The 27645-nt window shown below is 36.1% G+C and overlaps 1 protein-coding gene across 1 annotated transcript; it reads right to left on the bottom strand.

Moving 5' to 3' along the window:
- Positions 1-9142: 9142 nt before the first annotated feature.
- LOC109000374 (probable LRR receptor-like serine/threonine-protein kinase At3g47570) lies at positions 9143-14604 on the bottom strand. The gene is made up of 4 exons (XM_035695842.1): positions 13872-14604; positions 10304-12943; positions 9652-10082; positions 9143-9470 (listed from the first exon to the last, which is right to left on the bottom strand). The coding sequence occupies exons 1-3, from the start codon at positions 14602-14604 to the stop codon at positions 9661-9663; spliced, it is 3795 nt and encodes a 1264-aa protein (XP_035551735.1). The 3' UTR covers positions 9143-9470; positions 9652-9660.
- Positions 14605-27645: the final 13041 nt, after the last annotated feature.

The following is a 27645-nucleotide window of genomic DNA, read 5'->3' as shown; positions in this document are numbered from 1 at the left end:
AATCAAATGGAGGAAGATAACAACATCGACATGGATGACATAAATGTGGATTCTTCTAATGACAGTGATGACAATGAAGAGGATATGATTAAGATGTTAAGCGATCTGGGTGCAGAAATATTTGGGAGGAGAGATGGAGAATGAACGTCTATACAATCATTTGAGGGCTATGAAAATTTTAGAAGACTGTGGGAGGATGCAAAACAAAAGTTGTATAAGGGATGCACCCATCATAGCAAGTTGTCTTTCAGGGTGAGGTTGCTCTATATTAAGTCTATTAGTCGTATTTCTACAAAGGTCATCAACATGTTGCTAGAATTATTTAAAGAGACTGTCCCTCAAGATAATGTAGTACTTCATAATTTTTATGAAGTAAAGCAATTGAAGCGAGGGCTATGATTTGATTATAATATCATCTACACTTGTAAAAATGATTGTGTTCTTTACTGGCTGCAATATGCAGAATTTGATTCATGTCCAGTGTGTCATGAGTCAATATGGTTTCTAGACTTCAAAGTGTAATGTATCCCAAAAAGTGTTAAGACATTTTTCATTGATTTCTGGACTTCAAAGATTGTTTACGTCCCAATTGTCTGCGAAAGATATGTCTTGGCATCACATAGAAAGAGTCTAAAGTAAAAACTTCCTTTCGTATCCTGCTGATTCCTTACAATTAAAGAAATCTGACATCGAGTATCTATAGTTTGTTGAAGAACCTCACAATATACGTCTTGGTGTAGCAACAGATGGTTTTAATTCATTTGGCAACGTGAGCACTTCTCACAGTATTTGGTCTGTCATATTAATGTCCTATAACTTGCCACCTTGGAAGTGTATGAATTATCCATATTTTATAATGACTCTACTGATACCAAGGCCAAGGTCACTAGGAAACCAGTTAGATGTATATTTGTAACCATTGATTGCAGAGTTGAAAGAGTTATGAGATCAGGGTGTCAGTACATATGATGTGGCATCATCGCGAGAGTTTAAGATGCATGCTATAGTAATGTGGACAATAAATGACTTTTCAGCATATGGAACTTGTCTTGGTGGAGCACGAAAGGTAAAATGGCTTATCCTATTTCCAATAAAGATACACAGTCTCATTGGTTGACAAATGGTAGGAAATTATGTTTCATGGGACACAGTCGATATTTACCACATGATCATAAATGGAGTTCAAATAAAACGATATTTGATGGAAGGGTTGAAAACAAGTCATTATTGTCAGAGTTGTCTACAAATGATATTATTGTGCAGTTGAGAATGTTTTAGAAAATAGATTTGGTAAAGATGCAAGAGTTCGAAAGAGAAAACGACAAGCATTGGAGTTTGTACCCTCATTCAATCTTCGATGTAATGGTTCATTTGGCTGTACAGCTACCTCGTGAGACTCTAGTCGCTAGCCCAGTTCAGTATAGATGGATGTTTCCTATTGAATTATTTTTGGAAAAACTTAAGCAATCTGTGGGGAATAAAACTCGTCCGGAAGGTCCATTTGCAGAGTTATACATTGATAATGAGTGGTATACCTTTTGTTCAATGTATTTTTGTGGGGTTGATACTAGATTTACGAGATTGGATCAAAATTATGATGGTGAACAAATGAGAGTCTCTTCGACATTTACCGTATTTTTCCAAATTGTACGTTCCATAGGGGCACAAGAGGGCTATGACCTATGTGGATAAGAGTTTGAAAGAGCTTGATTGTATGTCTTGAATATTGCACAGAGATTGACCACTATTTGAGGTTAGTGATGATCCTTTAAATCAATAATATTTTTAAGATCATGTATAATAATATAGTATAACTTGATAAAAATTAATACTTCACATAAACATGTGCAGCAAACATATACAACTACTTTGTATGAATTGTATAATTGATGTAGAAAAGATGCAAGAAGAGAAATTCGCCTCGTGGCTTAAACATACGGTATTACTGTAAAGCCCCATCTTATAATACGAATTTCATACCACTAAATTTCACTTTTTTTTATCAAATATTGATATAACTATAATAATATTTATTGATATAAGTTCTATCGAAATATGGTGAAAATTCAAAAGAAATCTCACCAAAACTTATGCTCTGGCACGTGGTCCGTCCAGGCGAACCATCAATACTTAGGTTGTTGGGTGCATGGATATAGATTTTATACAGCTGATAGAGAACGATATAGGAAAACTCAAAATTGTGAAGTCGTAGTCGAAGGAAGCCATAGAGATGATAACATTGACTTCTATGAAATTGTATAAGATATCGTAGCGTTAAAGTATGTGGGGGGATATATGGTATAGTTGTTTAAATGTAATTGGTGATATATCTCAAATCCTAGGTTAGGAGTGCGTAACGATGAATATTTTGCGAGTGTTAATACATCTCGCACATGATATGAGGACGATCCTTTTGTTCTCGTTTGACAAGGGAATCGAGTTTTTTGTTTAGATGATCCGGAGTACAGGAATCCATGCCAGGTAGTGGAGAAATTTGCACCAAGAAGTGTATATGATTACATTCTTGAGGCAGACGAATCACATAAAGAAGTTGATAGTCCAACAAATGAAGAAGTCTATCAAGAAAACGAATCAGATATTAATCTATTTATTGATCTAAGCCAACATGACATAGTCCCATTAAGTAGAGAAAATATTCAAACTGAAGTAATTGAGGGTGAAATGTCGGGAGAACATGAATCAACTGAAGTATCTAGTGGGGATGAGGGTGACTGGTCAAACAAAACTGATAGTGAATGAATTTCAAACATATATTTGTATAAGTATCATTTTTATAAATATCTATAACGTTTGTTTGGATAATAATTTATTACAATGTCAAACAGATATGCCTCATAAATGCAAAACAATATGTGCGTCATCCTCATCTATTACCGACTCCCTATGTGGTTCAACTGTCGTCAATAATGGGCCAACATCACCAGATCGAGAACAAAGTATTTTATCAAATTAAATACCTTATTTAATGCTCGATTTAAATAATATATTTCTATAAAATAAAAATAATTTAATTAAAATATGTGTTTTAATTACTGTAAATATAGCTATTGTAAGTCAGTACCAAGGTCGAGGCACTACGAATGGTGTCTGCATAGAGAAAGTAAGGAAAGTGGGTAAAATTAAAGTTTATATTCCTAATGATCACACCGGTGGCTCTGGAGATTCAACAGCGGGGCTTGCTTCTTATGTTGGTACGCTTACTCGCATGTATGTTGGTACACCGATGGCTACATCCTCCTGGGCTAAAATTTCCCAAGATGTGAAAGACGATATCAAAAATCGTTGTCTAGTAATAAGCTACATCCCAAGAAGCTAAGTATAACATGTTAATTTAAAGTTACTGTGTATTTATATTAATTGTTTATAATTTTTGAAAGGAAAAGTTTGAACTTAATTTTGGCCGACGAGAGGATCGACAAATGGTTAAGGAATTGATGTCGAATGCATTCCGGAGGTATAAAGGTTGATGCCATGCATACTATCAAAAGTTCTGTACTACAATAGAGGTGCGCCAAAATCCATTCCATGGAATGACACCAAACGAATGGGAGAAGGTTTTTGATATGTTTGAACAATAGACATAATATTTTTTTTAACAATGGAGTATTGTGAGCAAATCAAATAGATCAAATTTAACGATACACCATCATGTGGGTTCTCAATCTTTTTATCTTTTGTTTAACAAAATGGTAAGTTATTTTAGTCCCTGTTAAATATTAACATATAATACAATTTTTTTATTGAAGTTCTGATATAGATTTTCTTTTTACAGAAAGAAGAAAGTCCTGCTGACTATGATATGACCTAATTATATGCTAAAATACATAAAAATCATGATGGTGTTGGGACCAGTCCCAAAACAGAGGCAAATTATATAAGTTTAAATTTTTTTAATTACATTTTCTAATAATCTTTTTGTTACTTATACTAACTTTAATACTTTTATTTTTGTAGGACAATATGATTTCTCTTAAGGAAACTAATGCGGATTCATCTGATGAATCACCTGTCAACGATGGTCAGATCTTTTCTCAAGTTCTTGGATCACGTTCTGGATATTTGATGGGCTTAGGACGTTGTGTGAAACCATCATCAACATCATCATCCTCTTCTCGAGCCAAATCGAATGACGACAAGACTAAAAAATTGGAGGAAGTAACACTTGAGACAGAACGATTGAGGTTCAAGGAAAAATAGTTGCTGACCCGATTAGATCAAGCAGCGGATCTTAAGGCGAGATTAGAAGAGAGGCTGTAGTTGAATAACCAAAAAATGTTTGAACAATTCCAGTCAATCGTGATGTCCCAAAACTCTATGCCACCACCACAATCTTAAACGTTATTTTTTTCTTTAATTGTCTTTCTATTATAATGTTCCCAAACATTTGAACAATTGTGATGTTTGAACTAAAATTTTTGTAATATTAATATGAGATTTTTAATTAAGTTTAATTTTGTATGATTAATACTGTTTGAATGGTAAATAATCTGTTTGAACGGTTAATTATAATTTATAAATCCATTTGAACAAGAACAGACCCATTCGAATAAAAATTAACAAATTCAAATGACAATTGAGAAATACAGTCTGTGCGTTCGTTCAATCAATAAAACATTTGTTCGAACAACATTTATATGCAAAACCTCGTTCGAACAGAAAGAATTTAAAAAATAAATAGTTGGTTTGAACGTACATAATTTACGTTCGAACACAAGTTATTTGAAAAATTTATTTGTTCAAACGCATAAAATCTATTCGAACACTCCTTCCGTTCAAACAAGTTCGAATATGGTCATTTATTTGAATGAAAATTTCTTGTAGTTCGAACGGTAAGTGTTGGTTCGAATTGAACATTATTCCATTCGAACAATTTATTGAGACGAAATTGGTTCGTCTAAAAACAAAATCTCGTTTAAACAATTTCGACTGGTTTTGTCTAATTTCTTCCTTAAAAATAATTTTTTGAGACAAAACTTTTAATCTACAAAAATCTTTTGAGAAAGGTTTTTTGAGACGAAATAGAGATAAAAATTTTTTATCTCTAAAACTAATCTAGGATGAAATTTAAGTTTTTTGAGACATTTTTTTTTCAAAAACTCAATTTACGAAAATTTTAGTCATTAGGTGAAAACATAAACAATAGGCTAGTAATTGCATGCAATGGATAATTACAAGTCAGTAGATCCAGAAGTACTATTGATCATCATACTTTAGTTAATAAATAACTGTGGCGCATTAATTTAAATATTTTGGAATATTCAAAAGCTTGTTGGAAGAAGTGCATGGATTAAACAAGCTGATTAGAAATCAAGACAAAAGTTGACCATATATATATATAAAAGGAAATTACAGATTTTCGGGTCCACCAAATATTGTCCTTGACTTCCGGTACTCCGTCTGATCATAACTTCAGGTGTAAATTATTATAATGTATTATTTACGAGTAGTGGTAGTTATTGTAACTGTGTACACATTGCACACATTAGGGCTGCAATCCGATGCACTCCAATTGGGTTTGGGTCCGGTCCGATCCGATCCGGTCCGACTCGACCCGACCCGCACAGTACCGGGTTTTTGTTTTTTTAGTTAGTGATCTGTGTTAAGTTACCTTAAATTCAAATCAGAGAGCTAAGAATGCTATGCTAAATTTCAACTATATTAATTTCAGAGTTCAACGTGTACCAAGCTGCCAACACTAGCTCATGAAACCACCAAAATGGAAACTAGAATATCTACCAACGAAGTTGCTGTATCAGCTCCTCATACTTCAATTCAAACAGCCAATTTTATTCAAGTCTTTTGCACCATTTCATAAAGAGTTGTTATATCAGCTTTTTATTTGGTATTTCAAACACAATTAAATCTTTGTTAAAAGAACATAAATTCTTTACAGAAGCAAGTTAGGTACACCACCTACAAAAGACCTTGAATATTATAAATATCTCCAAGCAAGTCAACATAAACAAACAGATCAGTCCATTGCTACAGCCATGAAAATGGCATATTTCGAATTTTCAAGCAGTGATTGGTGAATGCTATCAAGAGTTATGTGCCTTAAAAACTTTTTCAGATTGTTGATCTCAAAACACAGCTAAGTTACTACAAAAAGGTAGTAGTGACTTGGTTGAGAAGGAAGTTAGGCAAAGTTGAAGCCAAAATGACATTATCAAGAGCTATTTTCCTCGCCACTTTTCATTCTAAACCTCACCACTTTTTTTTATTTTCATGGAAGTTCTCTGTTTTCTTGCATACAATATAAACTCGTAAGCATCCTCATTTTCATTTTCATTAAGTAGCTTTCAATTTTTACTTAGTTCAGCTCAAGCCACCATGAACAACCATTCTTAACCTTGAACCACTGTGTTATTGAAGAAAATAGAAATATACAAACAACAATAGATCAACATGCACATGACTCCCAAACCAGTGCAGAAAATCTTGTTGTAGCAGCAAGGAAAATAGCAAAACAGAACAACCACCACTCAAAAGGGTATCTCAGCCACCACAACGGTTGTAATTGAAGCAGACAAACAGCAAAACAGAAAAATCAAGAAGAAAATCTGCAGTTGTTCATAAAGAGGCAGTGCATGAAATATGGAAGGGCTATATACTAACGGATAGAGTCTATCACAAAGTTGCACGAATCTTGAAACCAATATAAAATCCGACAATCAGTTGGGACACTTGTACATTTTCTTTTTGATGCTAGGAAATCAAACATTCATAAAATTCCCATTATGCACTATGGATGGGTGAAAAGCACTCAAGCTTTTAAGTATTATCTTGTGATGATAATTCTTTGAGTAGCATCTTAGAGTTATATTCATACAAGCAGAACACTGAAAAAAGCAACAGGGGAGGATGTCACTTGCATTGAATTTATCTAACAAAATAATTAAAATAAAAATATACCCATAAACAATGTTGCATTTAGGCTACCCACTGATTAAATTAAGATGGGGATGCCGTATTTTTTTGACAAACAAAGGGTTGCTCATATGGGTGGGATTAATTTAAAAGTAGAAGGATGGTATCCAAGGTTTAGCTTCATATTCCCCTGAGACAAACTGCATCAAGAGAACCATTTGGGTTACCATTGGGTCAAGACAGACACCCAATTCCTATTTCTTTCAGAAAGGGAGGGTTTGCATGCATCTTTCTTTTGGAGAAAGCGGCATGTGTCCAGAGTTTCAGCCATTTGTCTCGATGGTTACGTGTCTACCAAATAGGGAGCTCTTTAGGTTGGCCTATATATGTCATGAAATCTGTCGTTGCTTACCATATATTTCTATTCTATGTTTTTTGTGCGGTGGGAGTGTAAGGTCAGTACTGTTGTGATTCATTCTTGCGGATATATACATTTATGGAATGGAAGGATTTTGGGAAGTCAGATTTTGTGGTTCTGATCTTCTTCTGGTTTCTGAACAATAATAGAGTTACTTATATGCATAGCTAGGAAACATATATATATTCAAAAAAAAAAAACAACAGGGATTTCATCAGGTTGGTATTGAAGGGATTATTGCAAATTAAGCAAGATTTCAAGTCTTCTTCATGAGAGGTACGGTGTAGGTTGAAATTTATCAATGTTCTGTAAAATTTATCAACTATGGCAGTTGATGCTTAGGAAGGTACGGTGTAGGTTGAAATCCAGAGTACTTACCAGAATGAAACATGGACACAAGTTAGATCTTAGAGAGAGAGAGAGAGAGATTACCGGTGGCAAGGCGTTGGAACTTGGTGGTGCTCGGCGTGAAACGAAGTGGAGAGAAGCAGAAAAGGGCGACAGAGGGTAGGGTTTCGCAGTGGGGAGAAGAGATTCACAGAGAATTTTTCGGTTTCACTTTCACTTTCACGGTTTCGACGGGTTCATAATTCTAAACCCGATATTCAACTTTGACCCGATGAATCCGTCTTTATACGGGTTGGACGGATCGGGTGTTTCGGACGGTGCGGGCCAAAGCCCATTATGCACAGGCCTAGCACACACTACGTGATTGCACGTCCGACCAAGAAATCAATCTTTTGGTGTTTTTTTTCCTTCTCTCTCTCTCTCTCTCTCTCTCTCTCTCTCTCTCTCTCTCTCTCTCCTCTGGCCTGATTCTCTCCACGCTCGATTCTCCTTCAGCCCAGCCCGGAGCCGTCGTGCGCCGCCCAGCCTCATCGCCACCACCGGCGACTCCCCCTCACGTCGACGACCAAGCCACCACCGATCTCTCCCACGTGCAGCTCTCTCTCTCTCCCCTGCGGCAACCTAACCGAAATGAGTTTCATCGATTTCTCTTCACTTGTACCACCGTACGCGACCACCCAGGCCACTACACTTCCATCACCTCACACCAACGACCACCTCTCACAGACCCAGCCATCATGAACTTCACTCTCTCTCTCCGTCGTACACACGCAAACGACCCATAAAATGAGTTTCACACAAGCTTGGGCTCGGAGCTACCGACGGCCCTATCGCCGCCCTGCGTCGGTTCTAGTCCCACCGAGCACCTCCCCTGACCACTGCGACTCCTCCCCGAGCACCTCTAAGCCAGTCAAGCCCTCCACCTCTCTCTCGATCTCCTTGTCTCGCCCTCCACCTCTCTCTCGCTCTCCACCTCTCAATCATCATCATCTCTCTCTCTCTCTCCCAACCTGGTTTGGATGATTTGTGGAAGATGTGTAGTTTGGATGACGCCACGTTCGTTGTGCAAAATGGTTACTCCCAAATAGTAGTTGTTCCCCAGATTAATTCATTATTTCCGCACATATTCAAGTGCAAAGTCTAAGAAAGTTGACCACATACGTAGATAGACATAAGCCATTTCATGGATGCTGGTATGGAGAAAAGTAGATAGACGTAAGCTGTGTATCTTTAGTGCTTGGTCTTTGACTCGAAATCATCCTTAAAAAAATACATATACATACCAACTAACGTTTACATTATAAGAAAACTGTTTATTTATAACCTGTTATTTCTTACGAAAATCACTATTTTCTGACAAAATGAATTTATTTTCGTCGCAAATAGTCATTATTATTGCAAATAATCCATTGCAAATGCTCATTTTTCTTATAGTGTTATTTATAAGTTTTTTCATATCTTGCAGTACTTTATGCCCTCGTAGTCGAAGGTACTCAAGTCTGTATAAGAACACTCACATGCGATGTAAGCAAAACTGCCTTGCATAGGCTACGTACAAACGCAACTCCCAAGTGAATTTGGGATAACAATTCATGTCGATCCCCATGGCCAACCAGACTCCTTATCTAATAAGGCAACTTCATTAATGAACAAAGACAGCACCAAAACAACTAAGTGACACATTCAAAAGCAAAACCAAATAGCCCAAAGTCCAAAGTGCAATAAAAGGCAACAATACAAAATTCAAAGCACATGAGCTTCAATTTGAACATGAGTCCTCTTCTTGCTTGTAATGCCAACGTTCATTTTCCCATTTCTGCAACAATAAAAACAACGGAGAACAAAGTTTAGCAAGGCATGACATGATAAACCCATTATAATTCATCCTTTAGAGCTTCGAAACAAGGTCGTATACATACTGTACACATCAACAAACTCATAATCATGGGAGAATCAAGTAATAAAAACATATCATTTGTCATAGTTTCTTTCATTACCTGTTGACATTATGTTCCATTTGCAGTTCGATTACTTTCATGTGTTTCAGCTTCAAGAAGTTTTTTCCTGACCAAATTTAACTCAGTTACAACATCTTTGATTCTCATCCGTTCTTCTGGTTGTTCAACAGAGCAAGCAACTCCAATCTCAAATATCGAAGTCAATAACTCAAGGATTTTGTTTCGTCTTGTATGGCTACTATTGGCAACACTGCTCATGGTTGACTGATCTCCTTCTCTTTCTTGAACAATAGTTGGATCTGCAATTTCTACCACTCGTTGAGGCAAAGCTGTCTTGACAAATGAATGCAAGTTCAGAGTGCCTTGAAACATGTGATCCGTGGGTCTCTTACTAGTGAACATTTCTAACAAAAGGATGCCATAACTATACACATCACCATAGGTCGACACATCATTTCCCATTCCATACTCTGCAATTGGAAATATAACAAACTATGTGTTAAGGGTTTCAAAGAAATAAGTTTTTCTGTGAAACACTCCAAGAGATAATACCAAGCAATAATATTTGGCTAATTTATATGTTCGTGTTAAAAAAAAAATGTGAATAAAAAAGTGCTATCCTCTTCAAACATAAGTTAATAAAACTATATGGAATTTGATGTAATGGAGGAAGACATGTTTTTTTCCTCACCAGGAGCAGCATAGCCAATAGTTCCTCTAATGCCAATAGAGCTAGACTGATTGGTAGAAGAGTTTTGGTTCGGTTCAAGACAGAATTTTGCTAATCCAAAGTCACCCACATGTCCAATCATTTCGTTGTCGAGAAGAACATTGCTCGGCTTGAGATCACAATGAATGATTGTTGTTTGGCAATGATAATGGATATATTCCAATGCATTCGCGACATCAATGGCAATATTCAGTCTCTGAAAAAGATTCAAATACCTGTGTTCTTGATGTTCTAGGTCATGTCTCATAGTTGGATGCAACCAATCGTCAAGGCTCCCATTCACCATGAACTCGTAAACAAGTGCCTTAAATCTATTACCTTGATAATCAATACCTGAACAAACTGTAAGCACTTTTACAAGATTTCGATGTCTGATGTTTCTCAAGGCCTCGCACTCAGAAAGAAAGCTCTTGGAAGCCCCACGGCGTTGAAGATTGAGCACCTTGACAGCAATTGTCATTCTACCCTCATCCAAGTTTCCTTTGTATACGGATCCAAAACTCCCCGTACCAAGCAAATTAGTATTGGAGAAACCATCAGTTGCTTTCAGGAGACTTTGGTAAGACATATTCGGGAACAAATTTCTCGAAGAACTTGAAGTTGGTTGCTTTCTTTTCTTTCTTAACCACCAAACAAATAATAACGAAAACACAAAAATTACTCCTAGAACTCCGCAAATTATAGGTGCCTTTAATTTTGCGTTGAAGTTCGATTTTCTCTTCTCTGGCTCGTTGAGTTTGCATATAGGCAGCTGCATCTCAGGAATTCCCCCGCATAGATGATCGTTACCAATAATTATAGCTGCTCTTGAGTCATTAAAAATGCCATTTGTTGGCACCAACCCCTCAAAATTGTTGTACGATAGATTTAAAAGCAGCAACAACTTGAAATCCGCAAAAAAGTTTGGGATTTTCCCTGAGAAATTGTTCTGAGAAAGATCTATTTCCCGAAGTCCTCTCAAAGAAGAAAAACTTGAAGGAATTTTCCCTTGGAAGAAGTTGTCTCCCATGTATAGAAACTCGAGCATGGTGCAGCTTCCAAGCGTGGCAGGAACTTCACCTGATAACCTGTTGTTTGAAATATCCAATAAACCATTATTTTTTAGATTCCCAACTTCCATTGGAAGGGGACCAGAAAAATGGTTTCCTGACAAATCAAGACCGAGTGATATAGATGAAAGACCAATGACTTCTGGGGGCAAGGTGCCGCCGAGATTGTTATTAGCAAGAGTTAATGCAAATAAAGATTTGCAGTTGCCAAGAGTTGAGGGTATGCTACCTGAAAGACTATTTTCATTTAAATATAGTTTGTATATCCTTGAAAGGCTTCCAAAAGAGGGTGGAATATTGCCTGAGAGATTATTGTTTGATAGATCCATTTCCAGTAACCTTGAAAGGTTTCCAATATCAGCGGGAATGTCACCTGACAATTGGTTATTTCTCATAAAGAGTCCCTCTAAGTTGACAAGATTGGCAATTCCAATTGGAATTCTTCCAACTATAGGATTGCTCTGTACTGCCAACATTTTTAGCGTGGATGACAAGTTACCGATACATTCCGGTATGATCCCTCCAAAACTATTTTGGTCTATAAACAAGGCGCCTAACCTGGTAGAATTGGTCAAAGAGCAGAGAAAACTCAAGTCGTCATCATCAGCACCCCCACTTCCCAGGTGGTTGTTGAAAACGCTCAACCATTCTAGCCTTTGTAGCTTTTTAAAAGAAGGCACTTTTCCAACAAATTGGTTTACCGCCAGATCAAGTTTTTCCAGATTTGAAGCATTGGATATTGATGGAGGAATAGACCCAACAAATTTGTTTGTCTGAATTCGGAACTCTTTTAGATTAGGAAGTGTTTTGCCGAAATCCAATGGAAGGCTCCCCTGGATTTGATTAGTTCCGACATCAAAACGGGTAATGGAAGAGAGATTGAAGATTGCAGAAGGGGTGGTACCAGAAAATTGATTTCCACCAACTACAAGATATCGAAGATTCCGAAGTTGGCCTAGAGCATTAGGGATCATCCCGCCCAGATTATTTAAGGTTGCTGAAATGATCTCAAGTGATGAAAAGTTCCCAAGAAATGGAGGGATACTTCCTGTTAAGTTGTTAACTTCTACAGAAAAGAACTGGAGTTTCGACAAGGAGGAGAGTGCAACAGGTATTTCCCCAACTAGATGGTTGTCCCCAAGATTAAGGAATTCAAGGTTAGAGCAACTGGATATATTAATGGGAATTCTACCACTAAGTGAATTCTTGTACAAATTGAGGCGCTGCAATCTACGTAAACGGCCTATTTGAGGAGGGATTAGATTGAAACTATTGTTGAAGAGAGTTAGTGACCTTAGAAAGCTTAAATTCCCAATGAAAGGTGATATAGAACCCTCCAGTTGCAGAGATACCAAGCGCAATCCCGTGATTCTCTGGTGTCGACGACCACATGTGACGCCACGCCATTTGCAAAAGTGGACGGTTTCATTCCATGAGCTCAAAACCTTGAGTGGGTCATGTATTTTAGCCTTGAATTCAAGCAAGGCCATTATGTCTGTCTCATTCCCGACGAAGGCATAGGCTCTCGAAGCAAAGCACAACAGAGAAACAACTGCCAGGATAAAACAAACAGGCAATGGAAACACACAACTCAAGCGGGGAAGTGACATTGTACTCCTAAAGTTGAGTAAAGAGGGAAGATCAAAAGCTATGAGGAAAACTTTGAAGGGCTAATTAATTGAGTTGTTAACGTATCTTGCCACTCAATGCAAACATATTTATAGAAAGAAATGGGCTAGGAAAGACCCAAGAAAGATATAAATTGAAGACACGATGGAAGATACTTCTATTGAGCTTTGAAAATGGAGGTGTAGTCTTTGAATCAAGTAGGGGCAAGACTCGAGCCTCGTTCGTCCCTCTTTATTATTAAAAAAATTCATCAATCCCTATTTATCACCTTATTTGGGGATAAATGGTTCACATAACCCATCTTTTAATTAATTAAAATTCAGTGCTGTCAAATTCAGTGGTCAAAGCAACATTTCTCTGTTGACTGGGAAAGATATGTGTGTTCATCTTTCTCTATTGACTGATCAGCGGTCTAGGAAGGATAATGTGTGTTCATCTTTCTCTATTGACTCAGTGGTCAAAGCAATTCCGTCGGTTCATGTATCAAATCAATACAATAGCTGGTCTACGGAAGAGGCTCTATTGACAAGTTTTTTGTTTTTTTAAATTTCTCTTAACCACACACACCTAGAATCTTACTTTCGTGTCGGAAACGAAAAATGATAGAACTGCAATGGGAATAGGTTTTCTTTTCCCTTCTTTTGGTCCTATCTAACTTGGAAGAAATGAGCAGGGCCGACAGACAATGTAATTGAAACTTCAAAGTGGTTTTCTTTTGGTCCTATGATGATATGAGTTGATAAATTACATGTATGGCGTGGGTACTTTGTGTAACACCCGTGCCTTCAAGGTTTTTTTTTTTTTTTTGAACAAACAATCCTCATTCATTCATATATTTGTAAACTCAATACAGTTTTTGTCTTTCTGTAAACAAGTAAATACAAAAGCTGGTGCCTCTTCAATCCACACCCTCTCTTCCTCTGTCTTTAAAGCAGCATTTGCTAGATTGTGTGCTACTGCATTTGTGCTTCTATGAGAGTAATGAACCTTCCAGTTTTGCCATTCTAGAAGGACCATCTTCATTTCCTCAATGATAGAATCAATATAAGAAAAACCCACAACTTCTTCATTCACTGCATTAATAATAACCTGCGCATCACCTTCAAAAATAACTTTGTCGAAATTGAGATCTCTACATATATCCATTGCTTTCCTCAAAGCATAACACTCTGCTATAGCTGGTAGATCAACATTTGGTCTCTGGTCATTGCAAGCAGCCATGACCTCTCCTTCTTCATTCCTGATAATCACACCTATTCCCATCTTCTTAGCTTTTACATCCAAGGCAGCATCCCAATTGGCCTTAACATAGCTCTGTTCAGGTGGTCTCCATCTTTTCTCACCACCTACTGCTCTGGTAAATCCCACTTGTCCCTCTGATGTGGCCTGAGCTAGATGAAACTCACTCAAGCCTTCCTTTGCTGATCTGATAACACTACTTGGGCTGAGAAAATTCTTTTCAAAAATATAGATATTCCTTCTATGCCATAAACTTCTCATAATAGCTACCAACTCTTCCATCTCAGGCTTTGAAAGCTTATGTGACAGTTTATCCCACAAACTCAATAGGTCTTCTTCTGCCATAAGCTTATGTGCCTTCAAGGTTTTAAGACTAGAGAAAACTGAATACTACTATTCTTATAATGTTTACATTTTAGCGACAGGTGTACAAGATTCCATAACACTTATGAAAATTCAAAATAGTTTAATAAAATAAAACCTCTCGTAATGAATTTCTCGGCAGCACTTATTAAAGGTAAGCAAAACTATCATGTGCTACAACTTATAATATGAAAATAAATGAACATCAATGTCATCCCCTAAACAATATCATGTCCTACAACATCATCATGGTATTCCTCACGAATACTTATTAAGAACCACATCACGCAGTAAACATAATAGTAATCTAGATTTTAATTAACATTAGCATTTTCGAGAAAGTATTAACTCACACCGTAAATAACAATAACCTTGGTACAAAAGAAACATTCATTCCTTAACCTCATATCCTAAATGGTTGTTACACATTATTACTCTTGTGTGACGACCCCACCTATTCAACTGTAGGAACTTCCAGTGAGAGAGCAAAACTATGATAAACATGATATGTTGGGTAAATCATGATATGATGAAGTGTTGACATGATTATATGCAAGTTAAGGTTTGATTCAAAGCATGTTAGGATTTTTTAAAAGATTAAAAGTCAAACCATACATGTTTTGATGATAAACACAAGATAGAGATTAAAACCTATTATAACATGTTTCTAACCTCAAACCAAACCTTAAAAATTATTCTAAGACATACTCGAATAATATCATGAATTATGAAGGCATGTCATAACTAATATTTTCACCAAAATAATTTAAACAATAAACCTATCCACCAATGTTTCGGCTTCTAGCTAAACATGGTGTCTCATGCTATAATCACCCAAAATTAATGCTAACACTCAAAAGCACAACTTAACATATAAACTAAGATCTAGAGAAAAAACTTACAAAGATTCCGTAGCCTTTGAAGCTTTCCACTCAAAGCTCACAACTCATGAACTCACTTAGAACACTTAAGAAATTCTAAGAACTAGAGGATGAGAACTCTCAAGAATACTCAAGGGTGTTTGAGGAAGTGAAGTGAGGAAGAAGTGAGGTGGAGTGGAGTTTATATAAGCTCCAAGGGGTATGTGTGGCGTTGGCAAGGTAGCCTCCCATTGGGGGGTTTGTGCAATGGTAATGATGTCGCCTAGCCTAGATCCTCCTTGGGTTGTTGGTTAACTTGGTGATCATTGAACCTTAGAATAGGCTAAAATGGCTATGGGGAGAGGGGCTTTGCCTTGTGGTAATGGTGAAAGGGTGGCGCAATTAATGCAATGCTTAAGAGTTAATGATGTCGTCGGGTATGGGGTAATTCACAAGGCAAAACGTTTTTTGTCTTATTCATTTGGATATCCTCTTGGCATTTTGTGGCTAGTTTAAGGCATACTTGAGTATCCTCTTTAGGTGGTAGACAGTGGGGATTGGGTGGTGAAGTGGTGATCAAATAAAATCAAATAAATAGGAAATTTTCATGGGTGGTTGCTGAAAATTTAAGGGCATTTTCGAATTGGACAAAATTTGGGATTTTAGCTAGGGTTTTCAAAAATAAAGTTTGGTAGGAAATTTCATGAATAAATTAAAGGGCCAATGATAGAAATGTCCTTGATGAAAATGGTATAAAAATATTCGAGCTAGGGGCAAATTAGTCCATTACACACAAAAATACACATGGGTACCGATTAGTATGGTTTTAGGGTTTGACATGTCATTACCCTAAATGACATGTGTAAATGTTTATCTAAAATCCTAATATGATCTAAGAATAATAGAAATGAATAATCAAACAAGGAGATTTTAGAAAAAAGGATGAGAAATGATAAGAATAAAAATCAAGGTTAAAACATGGTTTCAAGATCAATAATCGTGTGGCGATCGATCAATGCTCTTAACCAAGATTCTATACTTAATTTAATTCCTTCTAAAGTTCATAGGGTTGTGGACTACTCTAATGAGCTAGTCTTCTAAATTCTAGAGTTGTTCTAAGACTTAATCTATAAGGATAAATAGGCAGGGTGTTACAGGAATGAAAAAGGATATGACAAAATTTTGAACAAGGGTTTTGTCTACAAGCTTGTTAAAGCAGTAGAACATCATAAATCTACTGGTGTGTTGCAGCCACTGTCGATCCCAAAATAGAAGTGGAAAGATATCTCGATGGATTTTGTAATGGGTTTTCTAAGAATTGCAGCTGAGAATAATACTATGTAGGTAATAGTTGACCGGTTGACTAAAAGCGCTCGCTTTGTACCTATCAAGAATATAGATTCCTTGGAGAGATTGGCAAGGATTTATGTGCCAAAGATCGTCAGACTACACGAAGTGCCAAGAACAATTGTGTCGGACAAAGACCTTATTTCACGCCTCTGTTTTGGCAGAGTTTATAGAGTTTGATGGGCAATAGCATGAAATTCAACAGTGCCTATCATCCTAAGTCAAACGAATAGATCGAGAGGACGATAAGACTCTAGAAGCAATGCCTAGGGCCTATGTACTGGGGCATGAAGGAAATTGGAAGAAGCAGCTATCTCCGGCAGAATCTGCTTACAACAATTGCTTATAGGCCACCATTCGGATGGCACCCTATGAAGCTCTATTTGGAAGAAAGTGCAGGTCCTCGTTGTATTAAGGTGAAGTTGGAGAAAATAAAATGATTGGACTGGAAGTCCTACAGGAGATAAAGGACCAAGTCATAATGATCAAAGAAAGGAAGAAGATGACAGCCTGGTTTGCTTTCAAGACTAAAATCCAAAACTTCGAAAACTTCTCATTTCATCATTACAACTTTCCCAAATCCCACAGAAAATAAAATAAACAATTCAACTTTTTCAAATTCTAAAAAAAAAGATAATATTAAGAAATATATTCTAACAATATTTTATTCAACTTTTTAACTTTAATCTCAATTCATTTCATCTCTGAAAATAAATGAGGCCTTGTCGGCAAAAGAGTTATGCTGACCACAAAAGAAGGAATCTAGATTTTGAAGTCAGAGATTGGGTCTACGTGAAAGTGTCTCCTATAAGAGGAGCAACCCAATTTGGCATAAAGGGAAAGTTAAGTCTGAGATATGTGGGACCCTACGAGATCTTGGACAAAGTGGGAGAAGTTGTGTACCGTTTAGATTTACCAACTGAGTTCTATGGAACTCACAATGTGTTCCACGTGTCCTCACGAAAGAAGAGCTTTAGGGATCAAACACCAGCAATCGTGGATCCCGAGAGTATACCATTGCAACCCAATCTAACCTGTGAGGAAAAAATAGTGCAAATCATTGATTGGAAAGAGAAGGAATTGCATAACCGTAAAATTTCACTAGTCAAAGTACTACGACAGAACTATAGTGTTCAGGAAGCATCTTGGGAGAAAGAAGTTGATATGTAAGCCTAGTACCCTCAACTGTTTTGATCATAGTATAGTTTTGTTTTGTCTGTAAACATGGCTCAACGATTTTTGTATTCACTAGATTGTATGAGATTGCTTTGAACTAGTCAATCATTGTAATTCATTTGTTGGATATCAAATAAAGTATGATCACCTCAGATCTGTTATCGCCATGTGTATGGTTGTGTTGTGAGTATTGTTCCCCATCATTGACTCTATCTTTTGCAACTTTCATGGTACGTGAAGGGAAGACCGCAAGGAAGTTGCCACTTTCCGCACAACGAGTTAGGGAGATGATAGAGGAGCATTCTAGGAGACGACTCATGGAGCTGGATAGGTAGACCACTGCCTATTGGCAAGCCATGGAGAAGTGGGAGCACCAGTGCACCCCCATCATGGATATTGATAGAAACAGGAAGGGATACGAGCGAAAGCCCTTCCTCATGAGGAGCGATTTCCCCCTCGCCACCTTTCGACATGGACCGATAAAGATAGCTTTTGTGCTAGGAAGCCATTCAACAAGGCAAAGTCTAGCTGGGCAGCCGAGGAGGGTGCTGTCATTCCTAAGCCTGAGACATCAAGGTCATCGATGTCATCAACTCATAGGGGACGACTACTCATGAATGGGCACATTCCTGATAGCGATGATGAGGAGGTCGACCAACAGATTGACCCTAGAAATTTTGGCAACATGATATATGATTTCAATGACGCATGTTGTACTATCTACTGTAGCATACCGTATTAGTGGAGTTCGACGTACCTCCATCTGTATCGCCTAGCGACTCTATGTCCACCGACAGGCTATAGATTTGGTGAGTATTAAAGCACTCCCAATGACTCTTGTAAAATACACTTTTCTTTAAAATATAAAGAAAAATAACCAAAAGTCCCTTCCATTGGATCATCTATTCTATTTATATTTCACATTCAACTACAGTAAATCCTCTACATGTAGTTAATGTTCATTCCTCTAAACAATTTATTATTATTTCTCTCTCATTTTGTTCTCTTTCTTTTTTATCTTATTTTCATTTTAACCATTTTATCATTTTTGCATAGGCCCCATTATCTTATCTCTCATCTACTCTTTAGCACTCCGTTTATAGTCCCTTCGACTTTTATGCATGTAGAAGTTGATATTGTTAATAGAAGTTTAGATATTGTTAATATTAAAAGCATATATTTTTTTAAGTAATTTAAAATATTACATTATACATAAAGAAAAATTGCAAATATCAAAATATATGATGTATAGAGAAATATTTTTGAAATATATGATGTGTAGAGAATATAATATTTGAAATAAATAAAAAATATTAAAAAGTATAATATTTAAATGATATAAAGAAAAAATAGATAAGATAGTGTATGACGTATTGTAAAAGTTAGTATGTAAAATAGAAAAAAATGGATTTTGATGATGTATTTTAAATGATAGAATAAAAAAGTCATTGAGAGTGCTCTTATCTTCCCCTTTTGTGTGGTAGTAGTTATATTATGTACACGCTTAGATTTCAAGGAAAAAATCATTTTTAGCGAGGAGAGGACGTAACGACTAAATGAATTTCTTTATACCTTAGAGAACATCATTAAATCTCAAAAAAATTTCAAGAATCGAGTGAAAAATTAGGTTTTAATTTGTAAGCATAGTCGGATCCCAACCCACTATGGTGACAGAGTTTTCTTTATATTAATTTAAGGCACTTATGAGTACAAGTTGGCAATTTGCACTTTTAGCCTTGGGTGAATATTTAAGATTTTATGGTACAATGTTACGTTTCCCATTTTTTGAATGAATAGTAATCGAGAGTGCCTTTTTATTTAATTATGGTACTTTGGAGTCGAATTTCATCCTACAAATTACACCACTAGACTCGTGTGATTATTTAGGATTTTATGGTGTAATAATAAATTTTATAATTTTTTGAGAGAATAGTAACACCTGGGATAGCACACGTGGCTTTAAACAATTGTCAAACCGCCATGTCGAATGTCCAAATCTACTTAGAATCACTAAGATTACTTTTTGGTTGGACATATTAGCAATTTATTGGGATAATAATAGAACACTTGCCACATGGAGAATTAAGTGTGATGGAATGAAGGATAAATCAAACCATGTGATCATGCCACCTAAGCCAAGCACTATTCCGACCAACAAAAATACTTTTTGTTCAACCAAAAGAGAGTTTCAACTCTAATGAAACTCCAAACCATTTGATTTAAACCAAAACCCTCCCATGTGTTGGCCGGAACCCTAAACTTGGTTCCCAAAAGAGGTTTTTGAATATAAGCCCATACACTCATACGCCCTCAACCACTCTTTTATATCACGGTAATTACATTTCACCAAGAAAATTTCGATTTGGACTTGATCTAGCCGAAACCCTAAATGAAACCCTCTTTATACCCTAAATTGAAGTTTACTTGGTTAGGCCCATTTTCGGTCCACTGAAAAGCACTACGAAGTCAATCTTCTTGATAAATTTCTTCCCCCTCTCAAGGCCTTGACTATGGTTGACACACCACTCATTTGCTAGCCTCCAATAGTCAATTGATGAGAATCAAAATGGCTACACAAACCGTAACCAGACTATAACTGGAGCCAGTAGTTATGCAACCCCTTTGTCCCCCCCCCTCCCCCCCGCCCCGGGTGACACTCTCCCATCCAAGGGTCACTCACCCACCCTCATGTTAGCCCCTCTTTTATATATAACACACCCCATGCATTTCCGTTCCACACTTAGCATTCGTCCCTCACTTTTTTAGAGATAAACCGAGAGAACTCTTGAGGCAGTTTTTGATCTTACACTTTCAACCCCTTTGTAAGTCGATTTCCATGACAAAATGTTCATATATTTGTTACCTTTTGTGCCTAGTTTACATGGGTACCTATTGGAAGATTTTTATGGCGTTTTGATTGGTGAAAGTTTGGTTTGATGATGCAAAGGTCACGGTGGTGACAATTTTCATATTTGTGTAAAACTTTGAACATTTTGTGAAATGGTGAAAGCTTGGGCATATTTTACAATGATTAAGTGTTAATATGTTAATATGTAAGTTAGGTTTGGATTCATAGTGTGTTAATACTGTTATAAAAGAGTTTTGCATGATTTTGAAATTTTAGAAACTGGATGACTCAAAACAGTTTCTATTTTGGTAAAGTTGTGATTCTTGGTTATGGAAACTTGATCTAATAGCTTGTATCTTCACATACGTTGTTCTTGAGGCTTTGATCTATGTGTTAAGAGTTTAGTTTTGGAGAATATTGGTTTATATCTTTTGATGGAATGATTTTATACATGCAAGAGTTTGCGTAAAACTCAATCTAGAAGCTCTCGGGTATGAGTTGTTGTTTGGATGCAATTTTTGTCAAGTCATGCTCGGTTTAATTCTTAGATAAATTTAGAACTTGAATATAAAGTATATGGTTATATTTTTTAAAGATTTGGTTGCATGAAAATCAAGGATCTAGTGGTTTTGTTTTAAGTAAAGCATGTTATACACAATTTTGAGATTTTCATGCAAACTAATTGTGTAGGTTGTGTTTTTGTGATTTTGGTTATTTAATCAAGTATGCTATCATTTAGATTTGAATGATGAAGATGTTAGGAGAGTATTTATCGACTTTCGGGGTCCTTGGAGTTGATTTGGAAAATGTTAAACCAAGAATAACAAGGGTTGGTTATATTTGACCTAAACTTGGTGTTTTGACACTTTTGTTGATATAATAAGTTTATGAATTTTATTAAAGGTGAATGTTGATGTTTAAACATGATTTTAGAACCTAGGATGTGATTTTTTGAGTGTTGCAAAAATCGGTTTTAGCATATTAGTTTATGGTTGGTTAAATTGCAACAAAAATCATGTTTTTGCCGATAAACATTGGCTGAGGAGTGTTTCTCCTAGTCATGCTAATTTTAAATTTTTCTATTTTAATATTTGGTTTTAGGAAAAAAATTATATGCAAAATATAAATTTTGGAAAAATTTGGAGTTAGTATGCAAAATCCATTGAGTAATTTTTATGTTTCTAACTATTTAGTGAGATATTCTAACCTTAGAAATATCTCATTTCAATTCACGACTTTATGCTCATTTTTCGTAACGCTAATCACTGTAAGTTAGTCTCTAATTTACTCTCGATATATTTACGTATGTACAGTGGTAAGATTGTTACTATTTTATTTTGTCATTATGATTATTATAAATTATTATAATATGTCATGTCATGTCATGTCATTTTTTACAGTTAATGCTTATCTGTTACATGTCATAATATGTCATGACATCTGTCAAACATTCATTTTGTACATGTCATGCCATGTCACATGCATTGAGTATGTCATAAAATATTTTCTAGTCATTTAAAGTTTTTTATTTTAATCATGACCCCAAGTGTTAAAATGGAGAGTTATCATTGTGGAACTCATTTGTCCATGCTAGAGTGTTTAAACTAGTTGTGAAATTCTTTTAGTTGACAAAGTACAGTCAATAGGTTTTGAATTAGACCTAAGTAACTGATTACCAGAATAAAGTCAGGCACCTAACATCAGCGGTGCCAACTTCATGTTTATAAGTTTTAAATCTGTTCAGTTTTCATGATGTAATCAGACCTAGATCAGATGCTCATGTAGCATCCACGATTTCACATTTAATCAACTATGTATATGTTGAACAAGTTATGTTGCTTTCAATTTAGTCAAGTCATGTTATATTCATGTGCAATCATGTTCTTGTTTAAAGTTAAGCACATGTCATGCTATTTTCAAGGCATGTCACGCATGTTAATGTCCATGTCATGATGCATCCATATCATTTTACTGTTATGCATGCATATGTATATTGTTGGTAGGTTAGTAGCTTACTTACTGAGATTTATATGCAAATCTCACTTAGTAGTTCCAACTTCCATTCCCCTCATAATGGTAGATGATCTATCAGGATCTCGAGAATCCACGCACAACAGACTGGATGAGGTTGAATAGTCCATAACACAATGGCAACGACGAGGAATTGATTACTTCGGTTATCCTTTTTTTTATGTGATTTTAGATATCATAACTAAGTGACGTGTGCGGCTCAGCAATTTAGTACTATAGTTCTATTTTCAATTCTGTAATTATGGAGCATTATCTCCATTTAGCCAAGTTACGTGTCACAGACATGTTGGAAAAATATTGTAACCCTTTTGAATATCAGTTTATTATGTGATTTATGAAGTATGTTTATATTTTTGGGATATATTACTTCTGGTACAATGTGTATTGCTTAAAGAAAATAAATTATCCTCTACGAATATTGCATACTGTTAGATATATGCTAGGTGCATTGCATCCTTAATTGTCATGAACGGGGGTATGTAATCTTCTATTGCATTTCCTGACGCTTCAAGCTCTCTCAAATCCCAAGTGGGGGTTGCGGGTGTCACATCCATCCTATAGGGTGCTCTATGGACTTGGACAGCCCCTAGTTCCAAATCAATTGTAAACTCAATTTCCCAAACAGGGGCATCCCTGGAAATTTCTCAAAAACTTTCAAGCATTATCTCACTAGTGGTATATCTTCCATTTCCTTACGCATCCCTTTCCTTGAGGCTAGATGCACTAGATAGGTCTCATCACCTTTTATCAATTCTTTCTTAGCCTGAAGTGAGCTAATAACTTATGATATCGGGCACAATTTGCTTCCTTTAAAAATTCTAACTTCCATTCCTCATACTCAAAATGTTACCATCCTTGAATGATAATCTATAGTTGCAAAGTGCCAAAAAAACCAATCCATCTCTAAGATAATGTCAAATCCTAGCATACCGAATACTATTAGATTATTCTCCAAAGGTAATCCTTCTACCTCTGACAGACATCCCTTAACTACCTTGGTGCAAAACACCGTTTCTCCGTTTGCTAATGCAACTATGACTCCTGGTTCATCGGTTGCATCCAAAGGCCATCCATCCTAACCAATATGGAAGATAAAAACGACTGGAAAGCTCCCGAGTCGAAGAAGGCACTTGTGTAGACTTGTGATACTCTAACTCTCCCTGTAATAACCATCACTACTTACTATACATAAAGAACTCTTATGAAAAAAGTTAATTAAGGTGAGTTAGAGCTCTATACCTGTGATGACGTCGGCTTCCTGCGTTTCTATGCCATCCTCATCGACCTCTTACGAGGTAAGTGCATAGAGTTCTTCTACGCAACTTCCCACTGTTACTCAACCTCTGCACACCAGCTTACGTGTAAATAAAAACTGAAACGGTACGTTTTAAAGGCCCAGAAATTTGCAAATCCAAATTACCCCCTCTAGCTCGTTCTTCTTCCACATTACATATCTAAATTTGCCCTCGACCCCCGCATTCTCTCCTGCCCAACTCGTTCTTCTTCTGCACGGCTTCACCCCTCCTCCCACAGCTGACATCATCATCGCCCATCTTGTACTTATGCCGCCATCTGGGGTCGCCGACAAGGGTAAGAACCCACTAAAGAAAGGATTTTTTTTTTCTTCTCTCCATTTCGTTTCCCAGTATCTCTCCATTTCTAGCATGAATCATCTCCTGTGTTTCTGTGTTTCTTGGATCATCTACAATTTTGTGTTTGTTGGATCTGTTGTTTTTGTATTTTTTGATTGCTGATTTTGGGTTTTTTCTCATCCAAGAATGGCAAACACAGTAGCAAGGATTACTCTGCAACAATATTGCTTTTTTTTCTTGCACTATAGAGCAGGAAAAAAAAACAAATAGCAAAAACAGAGAAGAAAAAAGTAGACATGAATGATGATTCCATTCTTGCATGTTCATGAGCGTTAGTTGGCATAAACAGTAGCAAGGATTAAGTGACTGAACACTTGCATTGGGTCATCACTCAATCTAATAAGTTAGTCAAGGTGAATCTTAGGTTAACAACTTTCAGTTACTCGTCTGAGTTCAACAAGGGATTTTACTTAATAGATCTGATTCCTATTAGACTAGGAAGATGAAGCCTTTAGGCATATGTTCTAGTGAATCATAGCTTAAATGGAAACTGCCCCCCACCCCCGCTTCCCCCTAGGAATGGATTAAAGATCTACTTGGTGTGAGTAACTGTCAAAAAGAAAACTTCTTGAACTGGGTTTAATCGGGTGAGTTTAATTGACCATGTGAGTTTAGTTTTTAGCTAATTCTCTACCTCTAACTGGTTGTTAATGTTACTAGAAACACAACCTTTGTGAATTTACATAGCTGTTAGTGTTATGTATTAGATGGTCAACATTTATTTTTAGCTAGATTTAAATGCTTGTGTTGTATTGTATTATACACGATAGAGTTTCTCTAGCATTATTCATAGCAAGTTACCACATGTTTGACACTAGCTATCGTTTGAAGCGTAGGTATTAAAGTGCTTCCTGAGTTTTAAAGATGATTATTCGAAGGAACTTGTGTGGAGTATGAGTTTTTTTTTTCCCTTTGTTGGTACAGGTATAAATAATAAAGGTTCAACATGCAAAAGACACGATAAGTGAAAAGGCCATCTTTATCATTTCCAGTGCAGAGGATTGATGTTGAAAGCATACTGGATTTCAAAATGCACGTTTGAGCGTGCATTATGTGTATTGTGGACATGATGTGCTTCTCCACACATGGTGTTGCTTGAGAAATTTGAATTTCCAGTTGATGAGCATCACTGGAGCTACTTTGATAATGTAGCTTGGCATTGGGTTATAGTGTAATCTGTTTTTCTTTTATAGTTTTGGAAGTGCAATCTTTTATTGTATCTAAAGGTGGTATTTTGCTACTTTTAGTACATTGAAACTTTACAGATTTGGATTATTGTTTTGCTTTAAAAGAATAAAGGGATGTTCCTATAAAAAAAAAAAAAAAAACGAATAGAGGGATGAGAATTTTCTCAGAGTCAAGTAGTTGTGGGAACATTGCATACTTGGATTCTACTCTCTTTTGAACTTGGTCATGGTCGTTGCACTGGGCTAGTGTTATTGGTAATTGACAGTGACGCTCTATGGTTTTTATTCAAGGGATTTTCCTTCTTCCAATTTTAGTTGTGAAGATACAGGTGACTAATGATATTCACATATATGCATAGATGGTGGGCAATTGCGTACTTGGCTTTTTGTCTTTGTTTTTTTTTTTCTTTTGTTATTACACAACAATATGGTCCAGCTTGCATTTCCACATTCGGTTCGAACAATGCATGTTGAGCATTGGCATTTTTTTGAGGAACAATAAGCTAAGAATTACCAACAAACAAAAATAAATGCAACATTTATTTTTTCCCAAACTTTATATTTTCATGTAGTAGATGCATAATTGAATGAACACAGAAAAGTCACCAGGAGAGAGAAAATCTACCATGCTGCATGAACCAAATGAAGGAAAAAAATTTATTTTGCATAAAAGGAGCAATGAAAGTTAATATTTACATTTAAAACTAACACGATACATTTATAGTCCGAACCAATTAAAAACAATTACAACATATACGATCCAGTACAGACAACAACAATATACGTGCACTCTTATTCTCTACGATCTGCTTTCAAAGTTCGTCCTCTTGCTTGTGAAGCTCATTCTCTATATCTATCAGTTTATCCTTTTTTTTAGCTTCATACTCACGCACTAATAAGTCATCCTCTCTCTTTCGAATTGCATTCTCTCTTGTTAAAATCTTTTCATGTACTGATTGAAGTATATCTGCCAATATGAAAAATTGATTCAATTCACTTATAAAGGAGAAAAAGATATAAAGAGAAAATATAAAGAAATGACAAAAGAGAAAAAGATCTTGATACAGTTCACTAGAACAGTAGTAAGAAGCTTAGTAGCTTACCATGGCAATTAGACAAGTTTAGATCCGCCACATCTTGCAGCATGGACTGACAATTGTGCAGATATACTGTGGCATATAGAGGATAAAGGAGTGTTAACTTCAGGATTTTTTTTGCCTGTAATTCTTCAAAAGAAAAAAGGAAAAAACAGATAACAGCAAAGTAAGCCACAGTCTAAAGGCTTGTGAGACATTTACTTGACTATTAAAAAGGTGTTATTAGCATACAGTCAAAAATATTTTATCAAAAAAGAAAAAGCCAAGCAATGGCATTATCACCAATTTATTGTCAAAACACCATACAGCTAACATGCAAGAACTTCAATTGATCGTATTACAGCAGATCCTAGAGAGGAACCACCAGGGAAAAAATTAACAGATAATACGTACACATTCTTTTGTGCTCAAAAGCAGGCCCAAATGCTAAGTTTATTGGTTCATCCTAGCGTAATGCTTATGCCAACCATCCGATCCTATACTTGGCAGCACAATACATAACATGTAGCTGCTTTTTCTTACATGACATACTTCATTAGATTGCATAACTTACATTATTTCTCACTAATTGAAAACATCTCTCAATGGAGAATATTTACCTTAGGCAAAAAGGGAAATAAATAATAATAAAAAAACAATACAATCAATAAAGCCACAACAAAAGCTTAAAATCAAAGGGTTTTACGAGTGGAATAAGAAGAAAGAATAAATGATCTCTAACCTTATGCAAAACAACACAAAAAGGACCTTGATCTGAAAGGGCCTGTATAAATCAATGGCTAAAAAGAATATCCCCTATTCCTACAGCACAAATAACAACATTTT

This window comes from Juglans regia, chromosome 11, assembly GCF_001411555.2.
Source record: "Juglans regia cultivar Chandler chromosome 11, Walnut 2.0, whole genome shotgun sequence".
Classification (NCBI taxonomy): Eukaryota; Viridiplantae; Streptophyta; class Magnoliopsida; order Fagales; family Juglandaceae; genus Juglans; species Juglans regia.
This window is presented reverse-complemented; position numbering and strand designations above follow the sequence as displayed.

Excerpts from the sequence above, each read along its gene's own strand:
- LOC109000374 (XM_035695842.1), bottom strand. The coding sequence starts at position 14,604 with ATGGCAGAAGAAGACCTATTGAGTTTGTGGGATAAACTGTCACATAAG. Across the intron at positions 12,944-13,871 it reads TTTACAGAAAGACAAAAACT|TTGTTTCTCTGTTGTGCTTT; the intron begins GTATTGAGTTTA and ends TTATCCTGGCAG. Across the intron at positions 10,083-10,303 it reads TATTGGCTATGCTGCTCCTG|AGTATGGAATGGGAAATGAT; the intron begins GTGAGGAAAAAA and ends TTCCAATTGCAG.